General features: G+C 30.3%; 1 protein-coding gene across 2 annotated transcripts in view; it reads right to left on the reverse strand.

The window, feature by feature from the left end:
• LOC107455410 (uncharacterized) overlaps positions 1 to 24,324 on the reverse strand; it is a 68,115-nt gene continuing 43,791 nt past the window's right edge. For both annotated transcript variants that reach the window (XM_016072965.4, XM_071177474.2), the window contains exons 2-7: positions 13,950 to 14,398; positions 9,932 to 10,097; positions 5,948 to 6,072; positions 5,499 to 5,666; positions 3,906 to 4,044; positions 1 to 360 (exon numbers count right to left, since the gene is read on the reverse strand). In XM_016072965.4, coding sequence (XP_015928451.3) covers positions 234 to 360; positions 3,906 to 4,044; positions 5,499 to 5,666; positions 5,948 to 6,072; positions 9,932 to 10,097; positions 13,950 to 14,001 — 777 coding nt within the window. In that variant the 5' untranslated portion in view covers positions 14,002 to 14,398 and the 3' untranslated portion in view covers positions 1 to 233. The remainder of the gene's footprint in view (positions 361 to 3,905; positions 4,045 to 5,498; positions 5,667 to 5,947; positions 6,073 to 9,931; positions 10,098 to 13,949; positions 14,399 to 24,324) is intronic.

Here is a 24,324-nt window from a genome sequence, read left to right on the forward strand (position 1 = left end):
ATAGAAAGTAAAATTTTATTAGACACACATTTATTACAACACATTATTTGATTCAAACTCTCATGTTCACAACAAAATAATAGCTATCTCAGGTATTATTTGGCATATGTGTAAAACAACGTCTATCTCTTATCGCAAAAAAGATAAGACACTTCCTTCAAGATTATGAAAATATCAAACATGATTTAATTGTTTTGTTTTGTTTAAAGATGTTTTGTTTCATCAACAGTGGGTCAAAACTTCGTTGACCAGTAGAGGGCGTTCTGCATACCTGAAGCTCCACATCCCGATGTTGGACGCTGATTGATTGCATTTCTGTTTTGAGACGCAGACCCTACTCGAGAAGTACGAAGATCAAAGCTAAAAAGAAATAAACATTATTTTGTAAGCTAAACTAATAGTGATATGTTGCAAAAAATGTATAGTTTAGTAATTTTAATATAGTAATAGTTAGTAATTTGATAGTTTCGCAGGCTTATAATTCCTTAAAAACTTATCTACATTATACATTAAGATATTTTTTGACGGTCTTATGTATTTTTGTCTTTCGATTTTTTTCGTCTTTTAGTTTTATATAAAGGATATTCAAGATCAAAAAGTACTTTTATTCAAAATTATTTCTTAATCTGTCAGATAAACACTTTTTCTTCTGCGTTAAAAGAAGACATGCAAATGACCGATAATTTAAAAAACTATACTCTGTCGCAAGTTTAAGAAAAACCACTATTCCTACGCAGGGCTAAAGAGAATAGAAGGGCTGGTTCACTCCTTTGAAGTAGCTCTCGCCGCGCCAATCCTCCTATTTTCTCTAGTGACGTCACTTTGGCGCAAAGCTCGCACTTTTACTTCAAGAACGGAGCACTCGGTCTTACTAGCTCTAACTAATATTGGACCATTTCTTTTTGTGAGATATTCTAAGACATTTGTTATTTTCTATAATGACTTTCCTCAGTTTTTGCAGTGAATTAACAAGAATTTAAAACTATTATCGAAATGCCAGTTTGCACGATTGCAAATTCTGATAGAAAAATAAGTGGAAAAAATATAATTTTCCGCGTGTTCCCTAAAGTAAATGAACAACTATGTAAAGAATGGATTCCGAGATGACTCAGTTAATATAAAACAGCAATACGTTTATTCTGTCTTTAAGAGCTTTTATAAAAATTCATTATCTAAATAGAAACCGCCTCGTTACTTAAAAAAGAAAGGCAGGTGAAAAAAATTAAAAAATGGATAAAGTCAAAGAAAATTAAAATGTAAATAAAAAGTATAAAAAAAATATATAGTATATAGTTGGAATTCTCCTAATTTCATAACATATTTTTTAATGTAGTTATCCTAAATATTTATGATTTTTTTTAAAAATTATATTCTCTTAAATTTAAATATATATAAATTATATCATCGTAAATTTCAATATCTATAAACAATTGTAAAATTTCTAATGTCATTATGAACCTAAATTATTATTTTGTTTCAGTAATTAGCGTTTAAGGTAGATGTTTCCTAATGATTAAGTATGAACAAATTGCTATTAACGGCATATTTTAAAATCAGGGATTCTAAATTTAACTCAATTTATTGTTATAAAAGAATATGTAGATAAAAAAAGTGTCGATATATGCTTTCATTTTTCTTAATAATTAAAGTTAAAGCTGAACTTTTTAAAATAAAGTATTTATAGTGTCATTTTTGCCAACTAGTAAAACATTTTTATAAGCTTAAAATGGTATTTTTTTTAATATAATGCCCAAGAACGTTTTTTTGAACTATGTTTATGAACGGAAATAATGTGTTAATTAGGTAAAGTTTGAAAGCTAATTACCAGAAAAAGTCTAAACTTAATTTTACAAAGAGAAAGATGCAAAGTTATCATAATATCTTTGCTTGTGATCTCCGAGATCTGTGGACACAGTGACGTCATGAGGAGGGAAATCGTAGCTTCAGCTCTAAGAGCGGAGTGAACTAGCTCTTCTGTTCTCTTTAGCCCTGATTCCTACGCAGATGATCTTTTTGCGTATACGTGCACGCCAAATGAATGCCGAAATCACAGCGCAAATATCGCCAAGTTTTGAAACGACGTTGCACAGCCTCCTTAGCTTGCTTTCTTATCAACAAAAATAATTAATTAACAAGTAATGAGATTTATTTAAAAATTATACCTAAAAATGCGCGTGTTTCTGTTTGCTATTAAAGAAAGTGATGAAAAAATAGTAAGTATTGTTCCTTCAGACGATTTTGTTCTACAGCAAAACAAAAGTAAAAATTCATTTTCTGCCATTTGATTTCTAAAGAGCATGTCAGCATAAGACCCGCCATTTTCAATGGTCCAATCAAATCCAATGCTCTTACAACGTCATGTAGCTGTTTCTTTTTGACGAACGAATGTTTACCTTATTTATCGATATATGTCACCAAGTCTAGGATTTCAGTAGGACTACGAAACTATATGTCTAACGTGTTTAACTTTTAAAATTTTTTACATTGTTTAGAAAGCATATATGCATATTTTGATAATGAGATAAAGCGGAACTAAATGCAGTCGCGGATGATTGCGAAAATCTCATACCGCAATAGTCTTTTCTTAACGGAGTTTAGTTTTTTAAAAAAATGGAATGGCATAAAAATGTAAAATGTGGGCTACGTTCGGCTAAGGAAATGAGTATTAATTCTTGCAAAACTTCGCAAATAGTAATAAAGTTCATCAACAAATAATTATATTAATCGCTAAATTATAAAAAAAAAGTGTTCCGCTGCCTGACAGAGCGTTTCAGCAATCAAAAGTATTTTCATGTGTTAATATTATTCTCAAACTGTTTCATGATGTTACTGCAACTGATTTTTATTTCGCAAATATTGTCTTACAGATTTATAAGCATTTCTTTATAGCGCCATCTACAGCTAAACGTTGTTACTAATTTGTTAATATTGAAGAATACACAATTTGGTTACTCTGGTCATTGCATGCGTTGCTATGGCAACCGCTGCTGTTTGATAATTTTTTTAGAATTATTTTTTTCACTTTTTATTTTGTTATGCATTAAGTTGGCGAGTTTATTTTTGAGATATGGGACCAGAGAGATCCCATAAATACTTTTCGAGTTGTAAATTTCCTCATTTGAAAGATATTTTTGGTTTTATTGTTTTAATTAAAAATCAGAAATTCTAACCCATAGTTCAAACTGGATCATTTTCAATACTAATTTAGGTGAATATCACAAATAAAGAGAGTCCAAACTGAAAATACTCAAAACTGTATTAACTTATGTTTATGTTTATGTTTGGACAATAAACATAAAATTTTTAAGATGAGTGTTACTAAAAAAATTATTAATATTTTACGGTATTTGAAGTAAATGAAAAATGTTTATTAAGATAATAGGCTTCACTTACAAAATCTCACATAAATTTGACCTGGTAAGTGATTTTATTCATTTGTAAAAACGATAAGAAATTGGGGAAAATTCTCTTAGGAGATAATTTCAGCCACACAAATAAAAGTAATAAAAATAATTTCAAGAGTTTTAAGGAGATCAAAAAGTTAAACCAATGTTTTTCTCCTTTTCAAGCTTACCATAAAGAAGGAAAAACAAATAAACTTTTGATAATTCCAAAATTATAACCTAAAATTTCGTCTACAACAACACAACATAGCAAACCTCAATACTGTATAAAGTGAATCTACTTTGTTTATGATCTCCAAGTTGCAATTGCAATTAGAAAAAAAATTGTTTTTTTGAAAATTACTTTGAAATGTTTTGAGTTGCAATGCGAACAAATAAAACATGAGCAAATAAAGTGGATTAAAATTGAATGATAAATTATCTTATATCTTCATAGAAACATTTTAACCATTGACTTCTATAATGAAACGCAGCCTCATATCAATTTAGAAGAAAAACTACCTGTTATTGGCGATAGATGATCCTTCTATGGCACTGATATCGGAAGATAATGCGTTTGCTTCTGTGTAAGATGGAGGAGGATCTGTTGGAGTTTGACACCTAACTGAAACACCTCCTGCAACTAAATGCCTGGCAAGACCTAAAAAGTTATAAAGTTATACGTGTTTAAGTAATTATAAATAATTTTGATTCAATAAGAAAACAATTTATATTTTTCCGTTTATTACACGTATTTCAAATATAAATCTTGTATTTTAATTTGGAAACACTAAAGTATTTTTAAAAATATTCTACACAACTGTTGACTGAAATTCTTGTAAAAAATATTGTCAAAATGCAAATCATTTCTGGGATCATTTCTTCCAACCTCCGTTGGACACCTTAGAAAAAAAAATTAAGAGAGAAGAAAGAAATGTATTTATTATTAAATGATATGCATAAAAACTATAATTGCAATTAAAGTTAAGAAATTTGCTGCCTAAGTTTTAATGGACTTGTAATATGTCTTCTCTTGACAAACGTTGCAGCCAATAACGTAAACTAAATGATCATTGTTACCATTGAAGCTTTTTATTGGTCCGCAAAACTTCTTGATCAGACCAATGAAAACCTACCTTCTTCATTACACTATTATTAACATTAGTTCTCTGGTCATCCAGTGGCAGCAGTTGAACCTGGGATATACATATATATATAGTCAAACCCCGTTATAGTGAACATGGTTTATAGTGACTCTCGGATATTGTGAACAAAATGTTCTCTCCCGTGTCTTGCTATACACTTATAATATTATTTTTTGTGGATATAGTGAACCAAAGGAAGAGAAAAAATTGGATATTATGAACTTCTTTCTGTCTTCGACTAATTTTTTTTTCTTCATTTTTGATAATTTTGAAATTTTTACATAAAATACATATACCGATTTTTAAAACCATCTGTTGAGTTGAATGTAGCCATAAGCATTCTTTGTTGTTTGATTCTTCTATCTCAGTTTCCCTTCTTTAAATTAAGGCCACCCCTAAATTTTTTGTGCGCAAGACAAAGAGTTATAAAAAATAGAAAGTTAATACATTTTTTGTTATTACAGATTGTTTTTTAATCATTTTTGTATTTCTTTTCATTGGTCAATTATTTAAATAATGTGTAATAAAAGGGAGCAGTTCGGAAAAATCAGTTAAAATTGTTTGCAGTATAGATATAGCGAACTCCCGGTTTTAGTGAACCGAAATTTCAGTCCCCTGAAGTTTCACTATAGTGGGGTTTGACTGTATATATATATATATATATATATATATATATATATATATATATATATATATATATATATATATATATATATATATATATATATATATATATATATATATATATATATATATATATATATATATATATATATATATATATATATATATATATACTATATATATACACACACATTCAAACGGAGGTATAAGAAAACGACATATCGATAAAAATGTCATACCTCTGATATAATGCCGAGAAGATCTTTAATAAAATTATAATTTATCTATTTAAACAAAACAATCATTAATTGTAATTTGAATAATAATTATGATTCGATTTAATTACCTCTTTGGGGATTCATGGGTACAGTATAGGTGTGTTCTGGAGCATCTAAATCTACTAATACGCGCGTATTATCCATTGGAGTAGTAACGATTGAAGGTTGACCAGGAAATGAATACACATTTGCCATTTCACTTGCTGTACTGCTACAATGAAGGGCGTAGAGGGGACCTAGAAATAAAAATAATTAACTCTGGTGCATTAGTGCATCATTAAAAAGTTGTGTTAAAGACATTTATATATCCAATCTACCAGGAAATAGAATAAAGCACTTTTATCCTCTATTGATTTACTTAAAGTTTCAACAAATTATTCCTATTTCAATTTTATTCTAAGTTGTATAAAACCAATCGAATAAATTTTATTTGTATTCAAAATTTATTTGAATATTAAAAGAAAATTTATACATAAAAATTCTGTGCAAGTGCAAAAATCTTCAGGAATTTGCTTACCACCATTCAGGGAAGGGTGTTGTCTTCTGTATGGAACACATCTTCTGCATATGAGACATGACACAAGAGAGACCAATATAATAACCATTACAGAACCTAATGCTGACCCCAATACTATTGATTGGCTGAAAAAAAGATAAATAAAATAAAGGTAAATTTCATATATCGTGTTAATTGGCTCTAGCTATTTTATTTAAAAAAATTCAAGGTATAGTAGAGATCCGCATCATGCAGTAGTAAAATTAATTAATTTTCTGAATCAGTAACTAACGAGGTACACTGTAAACAATTCCGAATGAATTATGGTATAAAGTACCGGCACTTTGAATGCATCATCCGTAAGAGATCCGTGATATTTTTTTAATTTGAATGATTCAGTCTTTTTACGATAATCATTACAGTAAAAATTATGGTATCAGATTTTTTGTCCCATTACCTGTTCCGGTAAAAATGGATTTTACGGTAGAAAATACGGGCACTCTAAGTGCCGGTACTTTTTCTGTAATTTGATCCATGATTTTTTACTGTGTATAGCGTATGAGTGCGTTATGTGGTTAGGGTATGAATAGGTTACGAGGTTAGGGAATGATTAATTATCAAATTTCTTAAGAGCTAAAAGGGATTAGGTTTGTACTCCGTTATCATTGCAGTGTTAGTAATTTCAAAATAGATTGCATAATTTCATGTGAGACTTTTTACTTGATATATTCAGAAGTACGTTCTTTAGAGTGTAAAAAAAGAGCTGTGTAAAAAGAGAATTCTAGCATGTAAAAAGAGAGTTCTTTGAGAGTAAAAAAATTTCGTGTTTCTGACCACCAAAAGTGATGGCAACTACCTTACACCAAAGTAGTGTTCTACTACACTAAAAGCCAAGGATGTTCCTGGTGATGAGAATAACCTAGGATGTTCTTTTACTTTACTTGATGTAAAAAGTATCTGCCACCAACCATCATGTTCGTAACTACACTAAAATTTTTAATTACAGTAAGAAATGATATCCATAAGGATAAGTTAAGCTATTTTTATGAGACAATATGAAGTAGGAATCGGAAATTTAGGTTGTAAACTTGCACTAATTCTTAGAATAAAATGAGTTTGTAAATCAAATATACGCGTAGCTGAGAGAATATTAAGACGAATTCGAAAAGAGGCTTGACAGCGCAGGAGCGGATTGAACATAATAAAATTATTTAAAACAGTTTACAGAGACATGAAAATTAAAATGTAAACCTATACTGTTACAAAACTAAAAAACATAAATACATATTTTTAACGAGGAATTTCAGTATTTGTAGATGAAAAGCAACATTGAAGATAGCCGTAAGTAATTGCCAACTCGTTATCGATTGTAAAAAATATTACAGATGAAAACAAAACGCGCCGATTTTATAATTTTCGGAGGCGAAAATATTTAACGTATGTTGCAAAGGTTTGTGATCTCGATTTAAATGTTTTGCATTTTCGATGTTTCAAGCTTTCATACACCCTTTAAATTGTCTATGAGCGATTTATTTGATGTTAATTTGAAAAAGGGTGCCCCCATTTACACAACTTTTAGAGTTCTTCACCATGAAATTCGGAGAGATATTACACCACAGTTTTTAACGTGTACAGACATTTTTAATTCCTTTGAATTGAAATCATAAAAACTGTTCGATAATATTTTATATTTTTAGTTTTAATTTGCTTAGTTTTCCTCAGGAGCACTGCAATAAACTTCCTAAAACTTATACAAATTAAAAATTTACTTTCAAGAAACTTTAGTGAGCTTGTTGTTATGAATAGATAAATAACAATTTGTTTCCAGTTTGTATGTAATAAAGGATATACTTTGCCTTAAAAATCGAAACATTTTGAAGTAACAGTTTTTATTCAAAATCTATTTTCAGTAACAAAAGAATCCAAGATTAATATCCTTAATGTTTAATTTTTTTCACAATATATAAATTGCACCTAGGCTGTTCAATTAATTGCATGATTTACTTACTATACTTTTCACCTAAAAGCAAAACATATCTAATTTAAATTTCCAAAAATTGATCGCTTGATATAAATTAGGTAACTCTCTCTCTGCAAAAACATTTTGCACAAAATATTAAAATATTCCAAAGGAAGAAATATCTTTCTCTCAAGAAAAATTTGACTTCCATTTAATAAGAAGATAGTACGAAATTTTTTGAAATTGAAATTTTTTGTCTAAAAAATTCATTAGAGCTTTTAATACTTAAGAACCTATTAACCTTTAAGAACCTATTTCGTGTATGTATAATAAAACTACTCACTTGGTTAAATGAATTCTTTTATTTTGAAATATAAAATGAAAACTAATTAAATTGTTAGGAATAGTTTAAAACAAAGCATATAAATGGGAAGAACATTTTTAAATTAGGGCTTTAAGAAAACCTTGCTCAATGTTAATTTTATGTAAATAGGTGCTTTGCTTTATATCTTATTAAAATGAAATTGCTTTTAAATCTAAACTCAGCTGATATTGTTTTTACGTAAAATATATTGAACCAAATAACACGTATAGGATTAAGTTTATTAAATCCAAGAATCAATTAAAAACGTTTGGAATAACTGAAGTTTCGGTTACTGAAAATTTATGTATCATTATGAATTGAAGTTAATTAAGCACTAGAGTTTAATTTTCTTGTATTTTACTGATCGATTTTGAAATTGCATTGCTGTTATGAGTGTTTAGTTGTCGCTTGATAGAGTTGCAGTGCAAAATTAAATACTAATGTAATTTAGTTTTGTTAATCCCTTTAAATTCGAAAAATTGATTGTGTTATTCTCTAAAGACGAAGAAAATGACATAAATTAATCGCACTTTTGAAGAAAAAAATTCTTTTTCTGTTTCACATTAGGTAATGTTTAAATTTAAGTTATTTGGAACATTCACTTATTTTAATTGGATAATTAAATTCATCAAATTTAGAAATTTTCTGCTTCTCATTAAAATGATGTTTTTTCAAACAAAAAAAACTTGATAGAATAAAAGTAAAGGTTCTCTTTCGGACGCATTCCATTAAGACAGAGGCATTTCAACAAAAAAAAAGAATAATCGTCCTAAGATAAAAATTACTATTTATAATGAGTCTATGTCTCCAAAAACAAATATGTGATTGTAAGTGAGTTTAAAATGAAAGAAGAAAGGAAAAAAAAATCTACAGGTATAAAGTAAAATAAAACAAGAAATGCATTACAATTAAATTGAGTAATCGGTGAACAAAATTTGCGAAGAAGAAAATAATGTATGCCCTTTTAATTTTATTGTAAAAAATAGTTTGTAAAATGTTGCAAATTAAATTTCAGTGCTGCCGACTATAAAATACTCTTTAAGAATAATAATAATTGGAACTTTAAGTAACAAAAACTTAAAAGAGTAAAAGAAATTTATAAAAGTCAATAAAGCGCAGAACTTTGATTGCAAAATCCTTCAATATCTATGTCATTCAATAGATATTTATTTTGATACATTTTAAAAAATTATTTATCATGTTTAATAATAATATGTCTAAATTATAACAAAAAAAATTGTTATAGTAGGCATAAATTCTAACAAAATTATAGAAACATAACACGCTGTTGCTAGTCATATTCTGTGTTATTGTGTGTTCTGTGTTGCAATCGTAATTTTTTTTTTTAACCCTGAATTTGTCACTAATATGCTTAAAAAGGGTAACACTTCTGGCACAATCTTTTCATTTTAGTTTACTCAAATTTTTCCATACATCTCATTTTCAAGCATTTTTTAATGTAATAAGTTATATCAAAGCTTTCCAGGATTGAAAGATTCGCAGAAATAGTTTATTAATTGTAAAAAAAAAATCATAATATAATTTTATTGAATTTCTTACAAAAGAAGTAAATTTGAAAATTTTTCTATTTATTGTTATTTTCCATTATAGCCAAGACTTATTTGATTAATAACTCCAAAAATATGAAATCTAAAGCAAAAAAAAGCATCAGAAAATTCACCTAATCCCTGATCCTGTGTGTTGGTCTCGCCTTGTGCAACAATATTTGTAGGTTCCAGTTCCACAGCAGTAGACTGTCTCCCCATTACCAATACGAGGGCAATCAAATCCCGTGTTCCATTTTCCAAAAATATCTGTGTACCCAGAGCAAAAATCCACTCCCAGCACTAAAAAATAAGCAATATTATTCAGAATAGCAAGCTATTCAAAGCAACTAGTTCTTTTTTGTGCAATCCGTTTCAGCATAAATATAAAGACATTTATTAATACATGCAGTATGTGGTCATATTATTAGACGCACTATAAGATTCTATGTAAAATTGTAATTATCAGGTGATACTATACAGCTGTATTGTTTTTACTCGGATGAAACCGGTTTACATTTGTTTACGCTCCTGTATCAATTGGTTAACATCGTAACTCTAAAAATAAATTAAAAAAATACGTATACGAGGGTTGCTATTTATATTTCTGGCCTTGGCAACAGTAAGTGTTGCTAGGCGTCCGCAGACGATTTTAATCGAAAGTTTGATATTTTTAAACATAAACTCAGCAGACGATTTACCATTATAGTTTCATTTGTGTTGTTGACAATAAATTGAAAAGTTCTTCTCTCTCAAAAAATGGAATTGAATCGTGAACATTTTCGTGCCATTATTTTTCATAACTTTCGACGTGGATTGTCAAGACAAGAGTGCTTCGATGAACTTAATTCTTTATTCAGCGATAAAGAGCCATCCTACAGCACTGTAAAAAATTGGTATAACGAATTTAATCGTGGTCGATGTTCGATCCAGGACGATTCCCGTGCAGGTCGTCCAAAATCCGTTGTTGGGCCAGAAAAGATCGATGCTGTGCGCGAACTGATAAAGCAAGATCGTCATGTGACATACCGTGAGATAGAGGCGTCTTTGGACATTAGTATGCCTAGCATCAATAAAGCATTGAAAGAACATTTGAGCGTAAAAAAAATTTGTTCGCGTTGGATCCCGCATAATCTGACAAACGCTCAAAAAAAGGCTCGTGTCGATTGGTGCAAGGAAATGTTGGAAAAATACGTTCAATGTACATCAAAGACTGTGTATAACATCTACACAGGTGACGAATCATGGATCTATGCATATGAGCCGGAAACAAAACAGCAATCAACTGTATGGGTCTTCCAAGACGAGGCAAAACCAACAAAAGTTGTTCGAGGAAGAAGCACATCGAAACAAATGATTTCCTGTTTCTTCTGCATTAGCGGTCATGTGGCAACAGTGGCGTTAGAGCAACGCAGGACGGTCAATTCTGAATGGTACACGACCATTTGTTTGCCAGAAGTCATCGGAGAAATTCGAAAAAGCAGAAGAACAGGCGAATCATTCTTCATCATGACAATGCGAGCTCTCACACATCGACTCAAACAAAGGCATTTCTGACGGAGCGAAAGATCGAATTGATGGGTCATCCTCCGTACAGCCCTGATTTGGCACCCAATGACCTCTTCTTATTCCCACACATCAAAAATAAATTACGTGGACAACGATTTTCGACCCCCGAAGAAGCGGTTGAGGCATTCAAAACGCATGTTTTGGAGTTACCTCAATCGGACTGGAAAAAGTGCTTTGAAAATTGGTTCAAACACATGCAAAAGTGTATTGATCATCATGGAGAATATTTTGAAAAACAATAAAACCAATTTCGATCCTACATATTTGTTTTTTCTTTATTAGGCCAGAAATATAAATAGCAACCCTCGTATAAGTATATAAATAATCTCCTGATTAAAAATCTATTGCATGTATGCTTAAATATAAAAGTATTGCATATAAACTTGTGCAAATCATGTAATTATCAAAAATCTACAGTGCGTCAAATAATTTGATCTAATACGAGTAAAATGCTTGATATAATAAATATTCCATATTTATATAATATATCGTCTAATTTATCTCATCGTCAAACTTATATTATATGTCGTTTAATTTAACCAATCGATACACTTAACGTAAACAAGTGTAAACCGGTTTCAGTCACATAAAAACAATAAAACTGTATAGTACATTGTAAAACTGTAGTGTATGATAATTAAAATTAATTTTACACAGAATCTTTAACTGCGTCTAATAATTTGGTCAGGGTCTGTAATATTTTAATACTTCTAAGATATTTTTCTTTCTCTCTATATGTCTCTCTACAAGTTTAAAACTTTATAACACAATTATCAGTCAATACATAATTGGCACTTTTTATTTAAAATGAAATATTTTGTAAAAATTAAAAAAAAAAATGTTTGGAATGCTAACGGCGAATAACCATTTAAAGGTTCTGGATTTTTTAATTGATTGTTATTAGCAGTTAGAAAAAGATAACTCTTGTTTTTGCTGCATTCATACAAAAACCTAATATTTTCTATGTCAGGTGAGAATATTTCAAACTTGAAATACAGATACCAATTTGAAATACTAAAGCTACAGATTTTTTAATGACATTTTTAGTCTATTTTTTGCCAAAATGAACACGTTTAAAAGAGTTATATGTAGCAGGGAGTCACGTAAATTTTGAGACAAATTTCTAGGGGAGTTAGGTCACATCATCAGTATCAAAATTTCATAGGAACGTATGTATGAAAATGTTGTCGTACACGGATAGGAGCGCGTCCATATTATAACCTGCTAAGAAGCCTACAAGACGCCCGGTGGCTGAGCGGTAGCGTTTCACTCTGTCGTGCCACAGGTTCCTGGTTCGATCCTCGGGCCGGGCAAGGTTGACTCAGTCTTTCATCCTTCAGTGGGTCGATAAATGAGTACCAAGCATGCTTGAGAATTAAACACTGGGGGTTCCGAGTTCGGCTGACCACCTGACCGGAACATCTGCTCCTGCACCCCAGAGCCCAAGGTCAAGAAAACTGAGATGAGCACAGTAGGCCTTGGCCCCCTATGGGCTGTCGCGCGGCTGAGTTTAGCTAAGAAGCCTACAAATAGCCAGTTCATAAAGGGAAAACGTCCCTAGGCATCATGAAATGTCCTAGATGTAAGGCAACATCTCCAGACATATCTCCCTATGCAATTTTAATCCTGATGATGTGCCCTTACTTCCAAAGAAATTTCTTACAAAATTTACTTGACCCCTGTTACATATAAAATGTTTAAACTTGTGCATTTCGTCAAAAAATGAACTAAAAACGTCATTTTAGAAAGAAACTAGCGTGGAAAGAGAGATCGATGGCAGATTTGAGAACAGTGGTATGAAAGTATCTAATCCAGAAAGCAGGTAACCTTATGGCAACCTCGTTTCGGAATTTTCTTTATATTGTCACGAAAATGTTTGTACTGAAAACCTTTTTTCAATGAAGCAAAAATATTACAGTTTCAAACCTTTCATCCTAAAAAATTTAAAAATTACTTTTTAAAGCTTTTTTAAAAAGTGTTGTCACTGAGCTAAAATGGTCCCTTAGGTCTATAATAGTGCTTTAGTTGACGTTGCACTACCGATAGGATCAAATTGCATTGTCTATTAAAATTTCATGACAAGATGGTTGAGCAAGACGTTGTGAAACGAAGCCTTTTAATTATCTAGATTTAAGATTATTTTCCCCTTGAGACTAGCTTTATTCAAGGATTTTTTCAAGGTTGAAAACTCTAAGTCAACCTCGATTAAAGGTTTTTATATAGAAGGTTGTTTTCAAAGGTTTTGGATTAGGGTAATGTGCGTAGAATAGAGCAGATTGTCACGGATCTCTTTTTAAGGTTAGAAGGTTTGCACGTAAACCGTATATCAAACCTTTTTATGTTTACATTAAATGGTTTTTGCTGACTGAAAATAAACACTGGATAAGATTTGTTAAAGAAAATCACATGCAACAAAAAGCAAAAAAAAAAATATTGTTTTCAGTGTAATCTATTTATTGAATACAATTTCCTTTCAAATACATTTAAATAAAAAATTATGTTAATGAATATTTTTCTTGAGAAAGTTATTTGATGATAGATATAAATTTTATTATTAAGGGATAGAAAGTATTTTATGGCACTTACCTTCATGATCGTGACTGGAAAGTTGTTTCACATCACTATCTTCCATAGCCATGGTGATGTAACAATAGGAAAGTGCGTTTGTCTTTCGGGTTGTTTAAAATGACTATAACTCAAAATAATTAAAGCTTTGTGTCATGATGAAGTTCCCATAGTAACAAAGAATGCAATGTAAAAAAATAAGTAAAGTTTATTATGAGTAGATTATGGTTAAAACTTGACCATTTTACACAGCGATATTTGTCTTGTGACTAAAAATTCTTCCCATGGGAAGATATTAGAGCATAACTAAGCATGATATCAAACGGAATTATGTAAAATCTTTACCAAAAAATTTAATTTTGCTCAAACTGAGGGTAAGTTCATTCAGTGTAATTGCAATTGTCTGAGTGTAATTAGAATTTGTAAAAATTCTTCATCTGTGTTTCTGTCTTATCGAAGTAGACAGTTCCCTGAAATAAAAAAATAAGTATTAAAAAAATTATGATCAAAATCTTAAATCAAATATTTAACTAAACCAGATGAAAAAAGGAGAAACAATGATATAAATGCAAACTTTTGAGATAAATCATTTAAAAATATGATACATGTATTTAAATAAAAGTATTTAAATCATTTAGTTTTTTAAACACCATTTACTAAATCAAGTACAATGAATACTAGTAAGTTAGAAAAATTTTATATCTAAAGATGCATTTTTATTCATTCAAACGCAAGAAAACACAAATTAATACCAACATATTTTACTGTACTATTCTATGTGATAAAAAAAGCACAAATAAAAAAATACAATCTCATGACTTCTTTTTTCTTCTGTATTTAATTATATATATATTAGAGATGCTTTTATCTTTGAAAAAAATTATTCACACATTTTTTGATAAGTTTACTAAAAATGCTTCATGAAGCAGCCAACTAGAACACTATTTTCATCATTGAGTAGAATGTGTAGAAATAGTTCGAAGCGAAAAACAGACGAATTTGAAAATCCCATGTATCCAAAACTTTAACAGCATACTTTTGAGCGAAATGCATAGTCTCAAAAGTGATGTAGAGGGAGGAATATAAGAGAGAGATGGGCATTGGTGGCGACCAATGCACATCAATGCAATGGTGGCTAGTCAAATAACCATAAATAAGATGGAATTCAAACTCTTAACTGTTTGAAAATTTTTGACTACTTTCACCTAATACAGTTAAACAACCAGAATAACATCGCGCAAACTAGGCCCACCTAATGAAGCCACTTAGTTCCTTGCAGATAGGTGAGCATTATTGTGGAGAGGACTAATGTGTTAAACTTATGACAGACAGAAGTTCTAGTCCCAGATCTCATACCACAATGTTTTATTTCCCTTAAACACATGAAGTGTTTCCAGGGTCCCTCACTCCCCAATTTGTGACTCTGGTCAGTTAGAATAGCATACTCTCATTTAGACATAGATGGCTGCACCATAAAGTTGCTAAACTATCTCCAATGTCTAGTTAAATTTTTGGTTCATGGTTTTGAAAACATGCTAGTTGCAAATGGCTAAAAGACCTTATAATCTTATTTTCATGTTTTTTTAATCATTCTAGTTGTTAAGAGTTTTGAAAGCGTAGAAGTAAAAAAGGTTTTATACCGTAAACTTTACAGTCAATTGGATTGCTGCGGTTGTTTTACTATAATTTTAGAATGAAAATTCTAACAGTGCACATTACTTTTGAGACTATGCATTTTGCTCAAAATTTAGTGTATGCTGTTTGAATTTTGAATATATGGGGTTTTTAAATTCTACTATATTTGCCTCTGAGCTATTTTTACACATTTTTGCTCAATATTGAGAAATCCTTTTTTCACAGTAAACAAATAAGAGAAGTTTTCAAACAAAATAAAAAAAAAAGTTTATGTATACTAAATCGTAATTTTCACATTCGAAATATATTAAAATCACAAAAATAGAAGAGAATAATTAGGGTTTATGAGTATTTAAAAGCATCACGGGGTAGCGCATGTAACTTTAACTTAATTTTATTAGTTACGTGTTTAAGCGATATTAGCAATGACAACTGGCATATCGATGTATTTTAAGAACGTTTAATTTACATGTATTTCTTACAAAATTTTAATTAATATTATTTTATTTGTTTCAGATTTTTTAAAAATAAATTGTTATAATTGAAAGTGTCAAGCATCTTTTTGTTTATTATGTGACAATATAAATATAATGTGACACTATAAGTATACTCTTTATAATGTGACAATATAAATAATATAAACGAAATTAGCTGTAACTGGGGAAAGGAAATAGCAATTTGTTTGCACTCGCTGTTTATTTTTTAATTTTAAATGCAGCTTTCCAGTTGAATATATGAGATAATATGCTTGCAGTTGACATTTTATACACTTTAAGTTGGAACTGCAATAATAAGTTTGTAATTAAGGAATTCTATGATAGTTAAAAATTAACGAAAAGATTTATAAAAATCTACCAAATTAAATGAAATACATTAAAGAGTAGTTTGGTCACAACAACTCACAAAAGCAGATTAAACGGCAGAATTATTTTGAGAATGAATTGCATTTTCTGAACTTTAAGTATAAAGTAAGCTGTCATTAGAGTTTTGGAATAATTGAGTTTGAAAATGGCGCGATAATATGCTTGCAGCTGTAATGAATTCCATTCACGTTTGCTAGTCTAAGCGTTTTCTTAAACATGCGCATTCTTTTCTTGAGGGTTCGAAAAGTTTTCTCTGAAAAGAAATATTGATGCTAAAAAAATAACGAAATGCCATACCGAAATTGGCAACACGAGAACGGCTTTAAAACGAAATTCTCAAGATAGCGATTGCCAGAAAAGAATATAAATTGACGTTTGGGCAAAAATGTTTCGGAATCTGTAAATTACATTTCTCGCAGAAAGGCGGAAGGAGAGATGGAAAAAAAACTGGAAGCCGAGAAGAAAGAAACTAAAGTAGTAAAAGGAGAAATTTTAGAGCAAAACAACTCATGACGTCAACGTCAAAGAATTTGACGCATAGAATAGATGGCCTTCCGAATTGCACAGATCTAATGTGTCATGCAAGGAGATAAATTCTCTTTTCATTTACAACATACGAAATAACTGTAAAGTACAGTGTATAAACACTTACTTTCGTATTTAATAATATGCAATTTCTTTAAACAAGCAAAACAAATTTCTTTTAATTAAAACAGCGAATTTATTTTAATAAAATATTTATATACATTCAATTTTTACGACATTTTCCTATTTTATTTAATTCAGGATCAAAAGCTAGGAAAAATAATGTTCCAAATTTTTTTCTACTGTAAATACTACAATCCTACACTTGATTAATTACTGTTTTACCATATTCAAACAAAATAGTTGAATAACCATAAATAAGATGGTATTTTCTGAAAAAAAACCCGTTTATTAACGGCTTTTACCTAATACGGTAAAACAACCAAAATTTATCTCACCAACTAAGACCGTCTTATGAATCAACTTAGTTCCTTGCAGTTGGGTACATATTATACCCGAGAGGACTATTCGCTCAGTCTCATGAACGCTGCTACGAGGGTTCAAGTCCCAACGTTGACACCACGATATTTACTCCACTCTTCCTTTCAACATGTGAAAAGTTTTCAGTGTCTTGCCCTCACCGATGCATATTACCTAACTAAAAGACTAGCTCCAATGCCCAGTTAAATTTCTTCTTTATGGTTTTGAAACCATGCTTGCTGTAAATGTTAAAAACGTGTATGGCTTTATAATCATATTAGTTGTAAACGGTTTCAAAGTAGTAAAAGTAGAAAAATTTCTTTACCAGCAATTTATAGATAATTGGATGGACAGGCTGATGCCTGTAATTTTACCATAATTTTAAAAAGAAAATTCCAGCAGTGTGATATAATACTTTTGAGTGCATGTGGACGCATATACCCTGTGTAAAAGCAAATGCGAGCACCTTGATCTAATGAAATTATTTTCACGTACTAGGTCTCTATCGTAAGGGTGCAAGGACTTAATTTAAAATATATGAATTAAAGCAGTTATAAATTATTTTGAATTAAAAAATCAGACACAAAAGTGTACTTTCTCTTAAATAAACACTTATTTTTTCGATGAGTTCAGTTTCTTGAATTTCAAAACATGGATTGCGAGATTGCCGTAACCAAGAAAATATGATCTCAATTGTTTAGCGAAAAAGTTAAATCCTTGTAGATTTCACTTATTGAATATATTTCCCCGAATTTTAAAACTAACAAAAAAACATTTTTCCTTTTTGCATACAATTATAAAACTTTTTTTCCTAATTAGGATTACACGTTAAAAAATTTTGTAATTATTTATTATTAATTTAATTACTAGCAGTCAGAAAACTTTTTAAATTTTAAAATCTTTTAAACATTTTAAAACAATTCAATCTATATGACATGGATTGAATTTGAGAGATTTTTGAATGAGAAAATACATAATTTTATTGTAATCTATATCTAACAGTTCTTGTGAAACAGTGTTGTTTTAAAATACGATTTCTTTGAGATCGTGAAATACGCAAGAAGGACAATTAATGTAACGAAACTTGGCAGATGATTGAGAAGAAATCGAGGTGGTTAGCAAGAGAAATAAGAAGAGGAGAAGCACCGTTAAAATTCATATATTTCGTATTTTTGAGTTATATGAGCTGTTTTGAGCTATATGAGCTGTTTTTGAGCTTCACTACTATATATCCTCCACTGTCAGAATTTTCATTCTAAAATTGAGATTAAATATTCGGCAGTAGCCTGTCTATTCAACTAACCGCAAAGAGTTTACGGAAAAGAACATTTCTTACATACTTTTCATTTTTTAATTACTGTTCACTACTGGTATGATTAAGAAAATGAATACAAAGCTATGAAATTTTTTAAACTTTTACAACTAACAAGATTTCAAAACAGTAAAAACAAAAGTTAAGTTGACGCTGGAGATAGTTTAACAACTTTATGGTGCTGCCATTTATGTCTGAATAAGAGTGTGGTATTCTAACAGGCCAGGATCACAAATTGCGGAGTGCGGAACACTGGAAACACTTTGTGTGTCTAAGGAAAGAGAGGAAGCATTGCGGTGTCAGCACAGGGAATCGAATCCCAATTCTCCGTGGCTCAAGGGATAGAGCACTTGCTTTCTAATGAGGTGACCCGGGTACGAATCCCAGCTATGGCTGGAATTCGTACCCGGGACTGGAACTCAGCACCCGGCTCACACAGGCCACAGTGCTGACCTGAAATATCTTCAATAGTAGACGGATCATGGGTTGGAGTCCCCTTGCTGTCAATCTAATAGTGGAAGATTTTCATGGTTTTGCTCTCCATGTGATGCAAATGCGGGTTAGTTCCATCAAAAAGTCCTCCATGAAGGCAAATTTCGCCATATACTTGATCCTGGAGTTCTTTTTTTTCTGGATTGGGATTAAAATTACGACGGAGTTGAACATTGGAAGTTGTAAACCCAAAATTGAGTCGCCTGTTCAACGACAATCATAAAATGATGAGATTGACAGAATAGCCGTCTTGACTATAATATTTACCCATCTACAAGAACCTAAGTGACTTCATTAGATGGGTCTAGATGAAACGATAAAAATCTGCTTTTTTAACCGTATTAGTTGAAAGCAGTTAACAAACGGTTTTTTACACAGTTTTCAGTTCGAATTATATCTTGTTGTTGTTGTTGCTTATCCTCTTCTGGCCTGACGAAGTCAGACCAGATCTATGAACCCGTTGACCTGAAGAAAATCAGACACCAAAAGAGGAGAAGAGTAAATGTCTTTCCAGAGAAGACCAAGACAGTTCAGGATGTGATCGGCGGAAACCCGGTGTAGATGGCATTTAGGGCAGAGGGGGTAGGTTTTAGCTCCCTCAGAAAATAATAAACCTTTAAGATGGCCGGTAGCTAGGCGGGAGATGGTGGTGCAGACTCTCCTTTCAAAGGGAAGGGTCAAAGAAGCTTCAGGCTTATTTCCCTTGTACAAATGGTGGGTGGGGGGACTCAACCAGTCTCTGAGAAACTGGGATTTCTTCAGGGAGTAGAGTTCAAGATAGGTAAGATCAGAAGAGGTAGGGTGCGGTTGGCTGCAACCCTCTTTAGCTAGGCTGTCCGCTATAAATCATTACCAAAGATACCGACGTGTGAAGGAACCCACTGCAGGTGAATATTATGTTGTAGGGACAAGAGTTTTAGGTTGTTTACGATGGAAATACTGGTTTTGTCGCCAATTTGGGTCCGTTTGTTGAGATGTTGCAGGGAGCTGCGGCTATCAGAGAATATCCAAAGGTCTTTAAAGTAAAGGTCATTTTGCATAACAAATTCCTGACCCTGTTGATAACCAGAAGTTCACTTTTGAAAACGGAGCAGAAGTCTGGGTTACGCTGGCAGAGAGAAAATTTTTCATCAGGAGTCTCGATGTAGACTCCGCCATCTTTGTATCTCCGCCTCGATGTAGACTCCGCCGATTTTGCTGCCGTCAGTGAAAATTTTTGCGTCTTGTTTTGGAATAGAGTGAATAATTTCGAGAGCCAGTCACTTTAGATGTTCGGGCAGGAATTCCTTCTTATTGACAGGAGCGGGAAGGTTGAAATGGAAGAGAACTTCTGATAATTATATCTTATTTATGGCTATTAGACTGTTTTGTTTGTATATGGTAAAATAACAATTAAATGAATTACTATTTAACTATTTTTAACAAGAAATTTCTATCAGTGTATATTAAGAAAAAATTATTTAAAAATGTATCATAAGCCTTATAGAATTATGTTTTTTGACTCCAGTTGATTTCTAAATATTTAGTAGCAACATAAACAAAAAAATATTGAATAATTGTAATGCGAGCAGTAATTGTTTCATTAACAAAAATAAATTATAGCCCTATGAAATATTAAAATGAAGCGTATTTTTATTTATTAAAATCAACTACTGTCAGAATTGTAAATTCTTACGATATTTAGTTATAACATCAACTTTAGAGAATGGGAAATAGTTTGAACTAACAGAGTTACTAGCAATATTGGAAGGAAGAGTAAATAAATGAAACCTTAGCTTTATTTTACAGCATTTTAGAATCTAAATTCCGGAATATCCCTTGCATGTTGTAATTAATTTCATTTTTAACTGCTTTTAATATAAAGTAATAAATAAAACTTTTAATTAAATAAACTTTTAAATTTAATTTAATGAATTTTTAAATCAAATCAATTAATACTTTATCTAAAAACAAGATAACTTTTCTCTCGTTTTTCATTGTAGTTATAAAAATACGCGTTTTTACGAACTAAGAGATAAATTTTTTTTGCATACATTGTTATTTTACTAACTTACAAAGTTAGTGTTACACAACTCTCCAAATTATATTTGATGTAAAAATTTTGAATAATGTAAAACCGAAAAATGCGCGTTCTTGTGACACAGGACGCCTATTTAAAAATTAGGAATAATTTAAAAAGGAGGAATATATTTCAATGGCAAATATTGGGTTTGTAGTTATTTAATTGCAAATGTTGGTAATGGATGAAAAAGAAATTTCTACAGTACTATTTGTACCTGAAAAATTAACATTATTCAATAAGAAAGTTCTTATTCCTTTTTTCGTAGATGGCAGATAATTTTTTGAGCTTTTTTAGTTACACTGTAAGAAATTTCTTTAAAAAAATCTGTGCTCAGGGTGTCTATAATTTTTACCGTATTTACCATTTTAACCGGAAAATGTTATGGAGCAAAAAAATCTTATATCTCGCTAACTTTACAGTAATAATTACCATAAAATCACTGAATCATTATTTAAATATATATATAACTGAAAGATCTACGGTTTAATATTGTATGGTAAAAATGAAGTTTTCGGATACTGCATCCAAACTCTCATTTTTTCATACAATAATTTGATTTGGAATTTTTTACAGAGTATCAACTACTCTAAATTGAATTCCTAAATGAGTTGCTTAAATTTAGTTGAAATTCTTAAGTAATTTATAGAGAAAAACATAGCTATTAATAACATAAAATTCAATTCTATAAAGTTATTTTCAAATAAACAATTTAAATATTAAATTTAAAAAAACTGTAGTGACATTTTTGAAACATACACTCTAATCTAATTACTAAAACTATTCATATTTACACGCCATTATTTTAAAGTTGTTAAATTTAAAAGGAAACTATACAAAATGAAAATGAATTAATACAAACAAACCAAAATGTGTTACAATAATTGCATTAACCAAGGTTATAAAGATATGTTTCCTCTTTCTTACATTCCGATAAACGCTTTAAACTCTAGAAGATCTCCAGAAATAGAATTCTTTAAAAGAAAGGGCACGCACATGCAATAAAGCAGAGAAAACGACATCTGTTGTCTTGTGAGCATCTCCCTACCAGATGATTATTTTGTCGTTTGCTAAAGGGAGTGAAAAGTTCTACTCAACCCCACAGTTATTCTTCTTTCGTTCTATCTTTTCCAAGCCAACAAAGATTCGGTTCACCTGTTGCGATCATCTGGAAATGACGTTTGAAAGCGCTCTTTTTGATATCGTTCAGGGGGTGGGGTGAATAGAATAAGTGATAAGAAATAATGGAGTGTCTTTAGCTCATTTGAAAAAGAGCTTAAGTGCTTTTTAGAGTGAAGTTAGAAGGAACCTGTTTTACGTAAGAGTTATGCTTTGTTTCAAACTTTTCGAGCATCTACTTTTTTATACGGAATAAAACAAAGAGTGAATAATATGAGGGAACAATTTTTTTGTTGCATGTATACAAATATCTGATATTACCTGATTCAGGAGTAGGATTATCTGATTCATATCTGAATTTAGTTTTACTCCTAAATCTAAAGAAGATATATATATATATATATATATATATATATATATATATATATATATATATATATATATATATATATATATATATATATATATATATATATATATATATATATATATATATATATAGGTATAGAGAGAGACAGAGGTAGAGAGAGAATAGCATATTTGGTTTATTTTTCCTCGTATTGTACAAGTTTAAAAACGTTAACGTTGTTGCGATTAACTTCAAAGGCAGTTCAGTCACATTATTAGGGTTAAAATTGAATAAGAATCCATGCCCGGTAATATTACCGTAGGCGACTATGGTGATTTCTTACTATGACCTCTCCGGAAGCACGCGAAGAAGCAGTTCATAGTAGGGATGCTCCCCTAACTGCACATGACGATATTTTCAGGCATGGGTCTACATGAAATTTTAATCCTGATAATGTTTTTTAACTTCCCTTGAAGCTTGTTGCAACATGTATGCTACCCACCGTTGTATATAGCGTTTTTAAACTTCGACTAAAATTAAACTGTGATTGTTTTTTCGTAAAAAAAAAAAATTCTGAGCTTAGAGAGAAAAACTGATTTCTGATTTGAAATCAGCGCTACAAAGGCTTTTAAGATCTGTTGAGAAATCTCATGACAACAGAGAATGAAAATATAAAATGTTCGCCAGTGTAATCAATGAATCTGTATTTTTCTTTAATTCAACATAATTATGCAGAAAACATAAAGAGGACAACTGACATTCTCGGTAACTTTAAGTCATGAGATTAATCAATATTTTTAAAATTAGTTCGATTGTAGTCAGTTTAGACTTTTGAAGTTCGAATATTTTTTGCCTATTTATATTGTTTTCGGAAAAGGCAACAACTGACAAAAAAAACAAATAAATATTTTTTTTTACTCTTATGGTATATGCCACTACGTTAATTTACTGTAAAAAATTTCAGTGTATTTTAACCCCAAAAATGGTGTTCAGATACAATAAATTTCTTACAGCGTATCTGCTTGGTTCAAAACTTAATAATTAAGTGACGTTCTGGATTGGTATAAATGTACTAGTAACTAAAATAACCAGACAATGTAGGCCTCTATTTGAATATTATATATTTTCTACACAATTTGCTTGCTAAAAAAAAATTAAAGTTTGTATGCTGAGTTTTTTATGGTTTTTAGCATAAAATACATGATGTTTATATTTTTAAACCAATATCTAATGAGTCTTTTTATTGATTTAAATATTGATTTAGAAACTAAAAAATTACAATTTAAATAATTATAATATTTGATTTTGTAACTGTATGATCGGATGATCGGAATATAAAATTTCTATTATATATTTGATATATTAAAGAGTATAATATAGACTATAATATTTACTATATTATAGACTGTTTTAAGACTAATATCTAATGAGTCTGCTATTGATTTAAAAGTGAAATTAAGATTTAAGTAATTATAATATTTAATTTTGTAACTGTATTCAGATGATCGGAATATAAAATTTCTATTATATATTTGATATCTTATAGACTACAGTTTTTCATT

This window comes from Parasteatoda tepidariorum, chromosome 2 (genome assembly GCF_982258835.1).
Source record: "Parasteatoda tepidariorum strain Cologne lab strain chromosome 2, Ptep-v5.0, whole genome shotgun sequence".
NCBI classification, from domain to species: Eukaryota; Metazoa; Arthropoda; class Arachnida; order Araneae; family Theridiidae; genus Parasteatoda; species Parasteatoda tepidariorum.